The 13965-nt window shown below is 39.2% G+C and overlaps 1 protein-coding gene across 2 annotated transcripts in view; it reads right to left on the bottom strand.

The window, feature by feature from the left end:
- Positions 1-13965, bottom strand: part of LOC105211553 (fringe glycosyltransferase) — an 80038-nt gene that overhangs the window by 46196 nt on the left and 19877 nt on the right. The window contains exon 2 of one of the 2 annotated variants that reach the window (XM_011183050.3): positions 13160-13777. In XM_011183050.3, coding sequence (XP_011181352.2) covers positions 13160-13777 — 618 coding nt within the window. Of the gene's footprint in view, positions 1-13159; positions 13781-13965 lie in introns of both variants that reach the window. The other variant, XM_011183049.3, reaches the window with a different exon arrangement.

Below are 13965 nucleotides of genomic sequence, written 5' to 3'. Positions count from 1 at the left end.
ACTTTTCAACCAATATAACATTGATATAACAAGTAAAAATACGAGAAGCGTGAATCAGAGGAGTCTGATTTTCCCGACTATTGCCCACCAATGTTTTAATAATTATACCCTCACCCAAGGGTCAAGGAAGGCGCTGTTTCTGCAATTCTGTTGTTGATCTCCCGCTAATTTTCTACTGGATCAACTAAATAGTAGTGTGTATTTCTAAAAATATTCTCATTTCTAAGTAATGAATAAGGACACTATGCAAACTTTGGTCTAACGACACTATAACTATGATCATCAACAGCCACGACAATGGCTAATTTTAAGGTCCAAACATAAAAAACGTAATGTCTATAATAACTTCTGCAGCTCAGGCGGAACTACTACATATGCAAAAAAAAGCCTTGGCTAAGGTGGGCAGAGTGAAACCGGCTTTGGAGCGTTTAATTACGGCCCACTGGAGGAAAAAACGCACAAAAGGCAGCAACAATAAGCGGCCAAGTTGACAGCAGTGGCCATGTGCGGCCGTAGGGTCGGACAAGTAGCCTTTGAGCGGACGGTTCGGAGCGCCTTTTTAAATGGCGGCAATTTACCGACATAAACGTGCATTTAATGTGTGACATTTACTGCGCCGTCCCCAGCAGCGTGCGAGTGCGGCTGTGCGTTGCTGCGTAAATTACGTGCGTATGAGTTGGTGAGTGTGTGCGTGCGTGTGGCTAATTTAATTTGCCGTAACCGCTTCAATATGTCCCATAACCGGACAAAGTCAGGAGACACCATAATAATTTCCATGGACGCTACTACTTTGTTTCGTACGTTGGCAGTTGTTGTTGTTGCTGCTGCTGCTCTTGTTGTACAATCACTTTGGCCCGCTCACAACGATATGGGTGTATGTATGTATGCTTAGATATGGAAGAAGTTGCGCTTCAAATTGCCTTAGTTCTTGCACACAATGTTGTGTTAATTATTTTTATATGGTTCAAACACATACATTCACACATCCCTGAAACAGTGGTAAGCTCGCATATTGTACTTAGTTGGATTTCGCATGCCCCTACATTGCACATAAAATTCGGTTTAATATGCTTCATATTCATTTGCATGTACACATTTATCACGCACAAACATATATACATACATGCATGATCACAGGCACACACACATACTTGGGTGCGTCAGTGTGCTTATTTGGACCATGAAATTATTATTGCTAGTTTATTTTCTCATAAAAAGTGATGTGTGTCATTTCATTTATGAGCCAACGTTAACTGACCCACCAAATGTCATCCACCACACCATTAATAACGCCGCATCGCCTCCGTTTCCTCTGGTGCTTGCCTTTCTCCAATTCAAATATGCATGAATGGGTGTATTTTTACTGCCTCTGCGACAACAGCAAACACCCATGAAGAGTAACTAAGGTGACATTTGTGAGGCAAATTTGGCCATCACCATGAGGAGTGTTTGCAAGCAAGTGTGTCCACATGCATATCGGACGGCAGCTGACACCGGGCGTCAACGTCAGAATTGCTTACACTCTGTGTGGACAACATCTATTATGAATTTTGCTTTATTAAATCGATAAAATATTAATTTGGCATGGAAATCGAAGTTAAAACAATTTAAGGCTGTTGAGCATAAATTGCTTGACAGTCACCCAAGGCAGACTAATCCGAATGTCTTGTCTACTGGATCGCTTTAAACACTCACCAGATATTAAAAAGGACCAAAATGATACGATAGTAGTGATAGTGGATACAACAATGATTGTCCGGGGATTCAGAAGGGCGGGATTTAACGACCGATGTCCTACAAAAAGACCGACCCAACGATAATAACTGCGGTATGAATGGGCGAAAGTGCATAAAAATAGGTCGGTGGATCAGTTAAGTGGCAGACCGTAATTATCTCGGATGAATATAAGTTTCATATCTTTGGATCAGATGGTATCCGCCATGTATGGAGAAAGTCAATCGAACGGTTCTGCAGAGAATGTCGACAAACAACAGTGCGGCAACTAGTAAGCGGGATGTTCTGGGTCTGAAGGCAAAGTTAATGGTGAGGAATATGCAAAGATTCTGGAAGCAAATATGTACCCTACATCGAATAACTGTATCAACACCAAACCGATGTCATCTTTCAGGACGATTCTGCTTCATGTCACCGGGCCAACATCATAATTATTTCTTTTTTTTTTAATTCTACTACCTGTTATCAATCTCATTCATAACTAATTTTGATCTACTCCCTTTTTTCCCAAATTTCTCAAAATTTTAGAGACCGCAGTGTTTGCCTTCTATCCAATTTTATTCTACAAAACTGAAAATATGATTGCCAATCAGCTATTTAAGAGAGTTTCAAACTCGCTTTGCTGCCGTCTGTCACCTACAAATTCGAATCTGATTAAGTGCGGAGTTAAGCGGTATTAACGCTGCGGCCGGTCAAGGCTATTAGACCAAACGGTTACTTCATGATCTTTGAAGAAAATATAGCAAGGGCTAAAGTTGATAACTATGTAAACATGGTTCTGTGAGTTGCTGAAAGCTGGATATAGACAATAATTTAAGCTTTTAAATAATTCAATAAACACAAGCATTTCATTGCACGCATCGCCAGGATAGCCTCAGCGTGTGATTGATATGTTAGAGTTAGTGCTTACCAAAAATGCTTAAATGAACTATTAAAATACCAATCAATATAACTGTTTATTTAAGTATTCGAAATGGAGACAAGGGTGGCCAGCGTTTTCACAACAGACCGCCAACGCAACCCACATACGCGCATGTAACTGTAAAAGTGACACATTTACAACATGCGCCTTGCCTGCCTGTCAAGGTGGTGACAGCCAAAACGGCATAACATAAGGTGATTGATTACCGTACGCCATGCTGACATTTGACATAAAATTGCAACAAATGAATTTTTGTCAATGAACCAAATACGAAAAGCAAATACATGCGAACAGAACACAGTCTTTTGTATGCAAAGTTTTCCCTCATTTTCATTTCCAGACTGTGACTGTAAGCTGTAGTGGGTGAGGAAGAGAGAGGCAGAGAGGAAATGAGGAAGAGAAGAAACGAAATGCCAATATAGTTGGCAAGACAAATGAATGCGCGCTGTGACAAACATCGGAAATTTATTCATCAATTCAGTGGACCGATGAATGCCTCAAACGAGACAGCCAACAAAATGACAATAACATAAAGAATACAACAAAAACGCTGCACAACAAATGACAGTAAAACGTCAACAAATTCATGTAATTCTTCGATAAATTGACGAGTTTTGCGACAGCGAGGTAGGTGGACGACTAACTGGCTCGTTCATTTGGCTAAACCTAGTCTGTCAGTTGGAATCGGAGTGAAGGCTTGTCGATGAATTGTTATTGCCAAAAGTGGTTTGTTGTTGCAGCTACTCGAAAAATGATGAAATGAGAGAATAACTTAAAGGTTGTGCCTATGTGTAAGTAGGTTTACACATGACTATTTACCAATAGACATATGTACACGTGAACCGGGAGACCTATGTATGTACGTATTTGCCTCCACGCTTGGGCATACTTATATGTTTAGGGTTTCCAAATAATAATCAGAAAAGTGTAGTAAGTGTAGTAGTAGTAATTCATTTGACGATTAGAGAGTAGAATAACCAATATATCCGCTTAACGGTTAGCTTTAAAGGGAATCGAAAGGATTTTGATGTTCAACTACATATAAGTACATAAGAGACAAATTAAGCAATTAATCGAAAATAATTAATCGTAGTTTTTTTAAATAATTTAAGTAGTCAATGAAGCTTCATGGTCCATGAGCAGAAAATGATAAAATTGAGATTATCACAAAGAAATATTTAGTAAAAATTTAAGTAGACTCTTAATTAGACGAGAGTACTTTTGAAGCATTTTAAGTTTAAATTCGATTCTCATATTTTTAAAGACGACAATTGACGAGATTGAGAAAGCCACCGTCCTGCTAAACTTTTCAAAATAATAACAAATATTGGTGAGATTTCGTAGGAAACCCTTTATTCGAGAGCACCGCTGCCCATATGCGCCTGTAGAAAATGTGGTTGTGCCAACACTTAAGCCAGTATGAGTGAATTCAAATAGACAGTTCTGCAAAATAAATGAAAAACAATGGCAAGACAAATATTAGTGGCTGTCAGCGGTGAAACCTACCCACGCCAGCCAACGACCGATGCAGGAGGCCACCAAAGGCCCAGCCAATGAAGCGTCCAGCAAACCCACCGACCGATTTCGAACAAATGATCATGTCAAATGGTAATTTATGTGCGCTCCAGCGGCAGCCAAGAGTCGCCTGCAGTCAGCACGGATGTACGCGCATATGTGCGCTCATGTAGATAACAATATTTGCAACTGCCAGCCATGTTGGAGGCCTCTTAGAGGAACGAACGCATATGCACAAGCGAACATTCGCATTCAATCGGCCATATGAGGCTATGCCATGTGTGTATGTTTGTGTGCTCTTGGGCTGCCAAGCGGTCCAACGTATGACGAAATGCAAATTTATGGTAAAACAAAATCAAATTGGCTTAAAGACGGAAATGGTGAATGTGCACAATTGCCGCAAGTACTACTGTAGCCGCGCACATTTATACAAATACATGTACATATATATGTGTGTGTTTGTGATGGCAAAAGAGTGCCCACGGGATAGAGGCAAGAGAAAGCAAGCCATTCGTTGCAGTCAAGTATTTTTGTTTTTATTACTTTTGCATTTACCACACATTCTGCAGTTGCAAACTGTTGTTCCTGCATTTGCGCGAGTTTGGCGCGCATGCGCAATAAATCCATAAGCTGACAGACGGCATATTGTTTGCTACTCCACTTGGCTGCCTTGCGTACAAACATATTACCATGTATCTGCATATGTGGAGTCGCTGATATTTATACTGCTGTTGTGGGCCTTCGTAAGCACACTACTCTAAATACTTTCAACTCAATTCTTTCCAAATGCACCGCCTTGGCATTGTCGCTTAGCTGAGTTTTCCTCAACGTGTTTTCTTTCGCCTTCAATTTTCTTTTTCGACATTGTTAAGCAGCTGGTCACTTGGGGCAACGACAATGTGGTTGATGCAGTCTTTCTGGGTCCCCGTGCTGCTTAAAATTCACCTTAGGCCATAGCCACATTTAATTCGTCCTAACGAGATCGCCGAAAGAAAGGCGGCACTTTGTACGCGGCTGCCCGCTGCGGTGAATGCCGCACTTCAATGTCTTCGGTATACACACATATAAGGGAAAGGACTTGATGCAGCCCTTGGGTATTTGAAAATTGTGACATTGTGCGGTGGACGGTCGCCGTGCTAAAGCTGCACGATTGAAAATCATTTAATTTGTAATGTAGTTTAAATCGGAATAAAGCTTTTTTGAAATGCTTTCATTAAAGTTCTGCTACAGACGTCACAGACAGTGAATACAGATTTTTTATACGAGCAAATAATTACCAATAAAGATAATTCATTAAACATATGTACACATATACAATTTACATCTTGTAGTTAATAGCTGATTTCGGTTAGCTAAGCGTTGGAGAGAAGCCAATCGAACAAAGTAGCAAGTTCTTGAAACAAACAGGCAGCACTTGTGGTGCAACTCTGCGTTAAAATGTCCAATTATTCCCTATTTCAACTTAAGGTGACCCCCCATTCTCTATTTCAAAAAATCGTTTTTGTTATTTAATTCGAACCTATTACTATTCAAGAATGTTTCTTTAAAATATTCTGTGAAAATTTCAAAACTCTTGAAGATATAACCGTTTTATGGTGGAAGCGTAGGTAGGTCTTATAAAAACTCAAAACTTTAGACGCGTTTTTTTTCGAAAAGTGTTTTTACGACTGGTGCATGAGTTTACTCAAAACCTATTAATCCAATCGGTTCAAAATTTTAATACGTTATTCTATACATATATAGTATGAACTAGAATAAATCAAATCGGTGAAGATCTTTTTTACTTTTAAACTTGATTTGTGGCTGAAAAAGGCGATTTTCAAACAAAAAATTTCAAAGATCCGCCATTTGGTTAATTTTTGTGCGAAATTATTAATCATAGTTCATACCAGAGCCAAACTTGTACTCTTTCTAATCCCGTTGGAATTTTCGGTTTCATATGTACCAGTGAGCGGAAATCACATGCGTCGCCGAAAATAAGGGCTTTCGTTTGATCACAAAAAACAACAACAACAAAAAATTGTGTAAATTTTTTTTATTTTTTTTAAGTCTTCAAATAAATATGTACAAAGTTACAACCCTAAAAAATAATTTATATTCATTTGCCAGCCCATTGAGAGTCGTCAAAATTTGAAATCGATAAATGGGGAAATCGATTAAGGGGACCCTTAAAAATAATTAAAGAAAAATATATTTATTATCGTTTTTGGTTTACAACATTAAACTAAGCTTGCCCAAAATATAATTAGGAATATATTCTCATTTTATCCTAAACAGTAGTCACACGATGTACAAAACACTGTTATAGTAGGCAGTGCAAGTAGGTAGTCAACTATACCCCAATTGTCTTTCATAATAAGGGGAGTTACGTGTCTCTCACAATACAGAGTTAACTAATATGTGGTTTTAAAAAATATTTCACTGGTCTTAATGGACTATGCACAAATCAATAGATAAAATATCAACTCTAAATGGCAAACCCCGACTCATTGTGCAAATAATAAATAATTATATAATTTTTAATCGATTTATCTTTAAATAATGTGCATGTATCACCAATCAGTCCTGTGTTTATACTCGCATCTGTATATACATATAAATAAACTATTATATATTTTAATTTTTTCCATAAATTTATTTGGAATTTTTAATTAAAATAGAGCCTCCATTTACTGTTTCATAAATTTTTTAAACGTACACATACCCACACATACATGCATGTAAGTGCACACATACAGTTATCTAGCCGCTTCAATTTAAATATTGAGCACTTTGTTTAACTAACAAACAACCAATAAACAAGGCAACAAGTGCAATTTATACATCGCAATATCATAAAAGTTACAAAATTACTTTTGCACTACTTCGTCAACCACTAACTGTATATTTTGCTACAGTGGAATAGAGTGGTTCGACAGTTAACTAAAGCGCCTTAGGAGAGTAGATAGTTCCATTTTAACGGTTACCACATTGAATGCAAATACATTGAAACCTAGATAATTGAAAACTCCATGCAGTGCGGTGGACAAGCGACGAGAAGTGACAAACAAAGCTCACTCGCTCAACACCGCAATCAACGGGCATCACCACCAACTAACGACCAATAACAATTTAGCGATATTCAACACGAGTACGGTGACACACGAAGGCGATAAATCCACACAAAACGCGTTATTACTGCAATAATCATTAAATTTGATTTAATGTTAGAGCGCAAGAAATCTATTCGCTATGCACCAGAGAAGTTTGAACTAACTTGAATAAGAGAGTTCTAGAATTGTGGGGAAGATAGTACAAAATAATACAGAACTGAATCCAAATTTTCCCGGAAAAGTCTGCTATCGCATTGTTTATTGAGGTTTCATCGTCATTTAAAAATCAATTCACAAAGCAATATGCAATTAAGGAGCTCTTTCAGATCACATATACCCTTTCGGTCCAGTTTTTCCTGAAAATGTTGTAGCCATCATCGATTCGACATTTATAAGATAGACATCTTTAGCAATTTTTTTATTCCTGGCATTCAATAGTACATATAATGTGTTCGATTCGCTACTCTCTAACGCTTAGCGAATTGAACGCGGCCCGTATTATTTATATTGATATGGTCAGCAGCACACTGTGTGCTGCGACCATTTTCCTTTAACCATTGTGACAAACAATGTTTTTGTTTTTCTTTTTCCTTACCTTTCTCACTGCTGCAGTGTTGTCGTTGTCACCAAAGATGGCAGCAGGAACGCGATGGTGACAGACAAAGACCAAGGAGATGTGCGACACCATAATGGAAGATAGAAAAATTATAGAAGAAATTGTCTGCAACTTTGATGGCAACGACAGCAGCAACAAACAATAAAAACAACAACAACACCTAACAATTGCAAAAATGCGCAATGCATGCAGAAGTAGATCGAGTTGTGCAAATTGGTGGATCGATGAGAAGCGGTGCAATCAAGTCGAACGGAATACTTTATTGAACGTAATTCATATACATACATGTTATGAGGTATGTATGGTTTTCATAGCGCGAAAATGCAGCAGAAACTTGCAATGTCTTTATAGAAAAATACATATATACTTATCGTGTCATATAAAGGCATTCATATGTGTTATGTATATACATAGATATATATATATAATACTAATGTACATTGTATGCGATGGTCGACACATGTCCACACAAGCATCCGACGCATGCGCACCTATGCCGGTTATCGCCATGCCAGTAGTAAATCGCACAATTTATGGACCGCCGCCGCTGCATCGTTCCACTTTAAATGGTGGAACGATTTACGAGCTCCTTAGTTGGCGAAAATTGCTCTTACTTGCTCTTACATGGTTGGTTGTTGGCAATTTTCTTGCGCCGCTCGCAATGGCCTCACTAACGACTCGCACTTAAACTGATGTTCGTTTCACTTTAGTCGCCGAGCGTTTGGTGAGCACCGCGATTTTTATGGCATGACGGAACACAGTGCTGATTAGAAAAGTAGTGAAGTATCTCATCGAAATTGGACTATCAAATAATTGCCTACACAGAAAGCAATTATGATGCACCTGCTGCATGCGAGTCTCATGCAAAAAGCATTCCACGGGAGCAAATTTACACAGCTGCCAAACAGAATGCCAAACCGTGTTTTGCGTATGTTTGTGTGTGCGTGTATCCCTGTGCAAATTAGCGTCAGGTTACAGCATGTTTGATTGCAAATATTGCTGCTTGTGGAATGCACAAATACACAGGTATTTGATTGCACAATCATGGATCCTCTTCGAGGCATGCAATTAATAATGCTTACCAATACAACCAACTCAAAAACATATACACCTATATATGTATGTATGTGTAAGCAACTGGAACGAAATTTAAATCAAAATTATGCATTGGCCAACGCCGTCAACCGGCCATCCATTTGCCGTATTGTATTTTTCTCGTGGCCAACACTTTATTGATATTCAATGCGCAAACACGCACCGCAGAGCTGGAAAATATTTTTATTTCATTGCCACTCTCGCCGCTGCCGCCGCGCACCGCACCGCAGCGCTTTTCTTTTGTAGCCCGCGGTACTTTGTCAACACGGCGCACACACACAAATGCATGCGCAACATTGGAACCGCAGGAGAGTGCAGTGGAAAAGCAGCGTGGCGAATAAGCTAGGCACCGAAGACAAGCACAAATCAAAGAAAATTCAAATACGATTGTTTATATGTATGTATCTACAAATAGTAGATACGACTACAAAGGCAGAATGGACTTGGGTCTGCGGTGGTGGAGTCGGTGCGTCGCAGAGAAAGCAGCAACCACAAAGTAGTGTTTATTTGACTAGTCGCCCGTTGCCGTTGGTTGTTTTCAATGTTGTAGTTGTTGTTGTGTCTCGCACTGCCAGCACAAAACAACAAGGCAGATAACAGCAGCGTAGCAACTAATGCCGTCGCAACCATTTAGCAGTCAAAGTCATAGTCATATATAAATAAGTGTCTGTGCATCTCTCTGCGTGTGTATATGTGTGTGTGTTAGCGGTTGCCTTTGGCGAACGTGCTCATCACGTTTATTTGCCATTTGCCAAGGCGTTTATGTGCGTCTAAAATATGAGTTGTTGTCACTGTTTATCCGCACTTTTCTATTAAGCATAAACGCTGGTGTGTCGGCCACGTCGCTCTTCGATTTTAATTCTTGACACGACAACATGCAACAACAACAACAACAAAAGTGGTAAATAAATACCACGAATGCAATGTGACAACGCAAATAAGCAGTAAACAAATAAATGTTTTCAACAAACCCAGCAAATGCGTGAGTCTGCATATATTTTCCGCACGGACATTTATCCTCGAAGTGAAATTCCCTTTTGCGATGCGACATTTTCATTATTGTCGGTGCAACACATGTATGTATGGATATGCATCCTCAAAGGACTCACCGAAGGTATCAGAAATCTTCTATTAAATATTGAAGAGGATTCTGAATCTAACTAAATCTTTGTTTCCAAAAACAAACTTCATTTAGAGCTTAAAAATGATAAATACATACGTTTTGATTTTTCATCATTACAGAATTAGGCAATAGCAAAGTTAATTTTTATATTTTTGCAAACCTGCTGTCAGCTCTGTAACGTAATAGGTAACAAAAAACACCGACTAAAGTCAAGCAAAAGTTTGTTCCCATCCGAAGTATTCGTAAAACGTATAGCAAATGATTGAAAAATGCTAACAGCGAGATCAGCTCAGAAAATATTTAGAGATCGAAGCTGAAAAGTGATGGTTCGGAACCATGCAGTGAGGAAACAGAGTGCAATGAAAGAGAATGCCACAACAGTGTTAGATCTTCGAAAAGATTTTATAAGGTTTTAGGGTTCATGTAAAAAGAAGCCTATAGTTCTGCAAAATAATTTTAGAAATAATAAATTTATTAGTACGAAAAATTTTTAAGTTCATTTAGCTGTCATCGATTGGTCACTTCTCTGCTCGCTATCTTTGGGCGCTGCTCACCTGTCAAAAATTTTACATGTGAAAGCAACAACAAAGTTATCTATTTGAACTCGTGCAGGAGAGTATACGGATAGCTCATTAAAAATTCTATCGTCGCTTGCTGAGTGCTGCCAAATTTTGCCTTACATATGTGGACTATTCACATTGGTAAAAACGACTCAAAGGAAAAATTGTTGACAAAAATTACAATACACAATACAATTAAGTTTAATTCATTAAATAGAACATAAGGCACAGACTCGAAACAAAGGGATGACAAAATATAGTTTTGCGGAGATTTAAGTATTTCTCCACCTAAGAAAATGGAGCAACACTATAGCGCATGATTAAGAGGAAATTTTAGCGCAGGCTGGCACCATAAGTGCTGTCTGTCTCTTTGATTTACGGGATAGTGCGTTCTATTGACTTGTCCATAACACTTAGCCAATCGCTGACAGCTTTATCACCCAAATAAGCATCTCAAGTGATACAGACATATGTATACATATTCACAATATTTAAAGCAGATTTCTTGAGAAAAACATTAATCCTATAAAAATTATAAAAAAATAACGATGTCGTTCTCTACATTCGCCAAAAAAGTGACGAAATCAATTTTCTTGGATAAAAAAATAAAAAGTGATGTCAAATCACAAATGTCTTTAATGAGGTCGGTTATAAATGTTTCATATGTTTAGCTAAATGCTTTTTGGTTACTTCTTGTGTAAGCCTTTATGGATGGCACCTAAGCAGAGTAAATCTCACTACCACAAAGTTTCCCAGAACCCAGCGGCACTTATTTGCATAATGAATTTTATCGCCGTTTTCATCGAATTTGTTTTGCTAATGAGCTTATAAATAGTCGCATTGAAAGCTTTCACGTCTGTCATACAAATCAATACAAAAACAATTTAATAATCAAAAGCAAATATACAAATCTTTCAATACAAAATCCATATTAATGTCTGCGCGACGCTCGTCTCTTTCAGCAGCAACAGTCATTAATTGGCTTTGGGAGCAACGAAAAGAATACATTTACATATACAACAACAACAAAGACGGGCAACAATAGTGATTTTGAAAGTGCGTTGATATGCGGTAGAGTGTCTTCTTATTACTCTCCCTTTCTTATTGAAATTTAATTAAGTGCAGAGGAATTCTGCTTCCCACTTCATAAATCAAATATATCCGAGTGCATCTGTTGCATATCGTTGCACCGACAATAATGCGTTTCCCCTCATTTTCCGAGCGATTGCTAAGCGACATTTCGTGTAAATATTTACTTCGCCATTGCATGCACACAGTTACAAACAAGTGCAACATATGTAGATGTGTCACTCTCACTGCAGTTGTAACGCAACAATTGCAGTGGAAAAGAATTGTCAGACCATATGCCCTCGTGGTGTGACAATTCTCCCCTTATGACATTCATCTACATTAAGTATAACTGTATTCAAGCGTGTGTGTTTGCAGTCGCAAGAGGGCGCTTAAGATACATATGTCAATGCCATACGCATATTCGTTGACAACTGAAGTTTCCACTGCTCTTTGGAGAAGAGTTTTATTCGTATGAATATCCTTCGATTGTCTGTGAGAAGAATTTCGCTCCCCTAAAGTTCTTTACAACCGCACCCTAAGTCAATTGAAATCGCTTGGTGCGTGGGAATCGGGGGTAAGGCGTTGAGTACAAATATTTACTAGTTCATAAAGTTCAATGCTACCTAAGCGCATATGTTCTAACATAACATTTAGACATATGTACTTAAGTACAGACTAACATTGTTGGGAACATTCATTGATATTAATAGTCGGCAGAGTGAACAAAGACGTTCATCCTTAAAGCCAGACAATCGCACTTGTCACTGTTCTGTCAGTTGTCACCAATACATTTGATTCATTTCTAATATATAAATCTGCTTGAAAAGTAAATATTAACTAATAGTTGCGGCCTTTAATCGAAAAATTAATTTTCTTAAACACATAAAATGACTTTTCCCACTCATATTGGTTGTAATTACGCTCTGCTGACAACCTATAAGCTGTCGATCAGTCGCTGTAACGATTATCAAATCACTTCCAAAATTGGGAAAAAAACATTGCTCTGGTGGACCACTGAAGCCTTTCCTGGTATCTTACTAAAACTACAAACATTTACGTTGAGATTTAATTTGAGCCACAGACTCTTTGTGAAATCGAATATCTGCATTGGCAGACACGATCTTCGCGCTTTGCGTCCCATTAAGTACTTTAACCTCATTAACGCCTCAAAACTGACCCCGATCACCGTGTCAATAGCAAGCAAAAGTTTGGTCATAATTAGCTATCAGCAGAGCTACTTCAAGCCTGTGGTTTTCCCTACAATTAAATTGCACCAATTAGGTGTCATCCTCCAGCAGCAACGAATTCGCTAACCGAACATGCCGATCGCAGTGAACTCAGTCATGCACTTTACTTCGTGCCTATCTATCTACACCCTATGTACGTATGTATATACCCGAACTGAAGTCAGACAATCGCATTCGCACTCACCTGATCGCGCGCCAATTGGAACCACGTCTTGATGATCAGCGCCAAACGAGTGTCGTGATAATTTTTCGTTGTCTTGACGCTAATGAAAATGTCATCGAGTTCAGTGATCGGCGGCTGTGGTGTCGCCGTAACGGCGCGCTGCCACAAGTCGTGCAGTAGCTCACCGTTACGACTGCGACGCGCCAGATCGTCCAGCCGCGCCGCCGCCGTCGCATCCTCCTCGTTTACTTCGATGTCGGAGAAATTGAAACTTTTTATGTCCTTGCGAATAATGTAAGATGTTTGTGTGTGCGCACCCACGGCTGCACGCGAGGGAACGAACGCGGGTGGCGCAGGTGCGACCGCTGCCCTCGCGTTCGCCGTTTGATGGGCTGGCTGCTTTGAATGCAGTTCAGCTTGTGGCAGATTCTTCACATGTTTGTGTTGTTGTTTATGCTCAAACTGTTTTTGTTCGACGGAAGATGTGAGCTTTTGTTGTTGTGGACTCTTACGCAACGATTTGGTCTGCACTTGCGTCTGCTGCGCTGTCGCTACAATTCTGCTCGTGGAAGACAGCGCCAATGCGGCGGGAGCTGGAGCGGTTTGGGTCTCGAGCACGTAGTGCTTTTGCGTCGGCAGCTGCTGCAAAGAAGAAGAAGAAGAAGGAGAAAATAGAAGAATTAAATGATGCAATTAAGTACTGACGATTAAGAGTTGTAAATGCTGTGTACATGTGTGTGTGGCAGAGCGCAAGTATGACTTGAAATGTGGGCTGTGAGTAGGCCGCCTCTTTAGCTGACAATTTAAGTGCGAACTGCCAGCTAGGC

This window comes from Zeugodacus cucurbitae, chromosome 4, assembly GCF_028554725.1.
Source record: "Zeugodacus cucurbitae isolate PBARC_wt_2022May chromosome 4, idZeuCucr1.2, whole genome shotgun sequence".
NCBI classification, from domain to species: Eukaryota; Metazoa; Arthropoda; class Insecta; order Diptera; family Tephritidae; genus Zeugodacus; species Zeugodacus cucurbitae.
The sequence above is the reverse complement of the archived record's forward strand: the minus strand, read 5'-3'. Positions and strand labels throughout refer to the sequence as shown.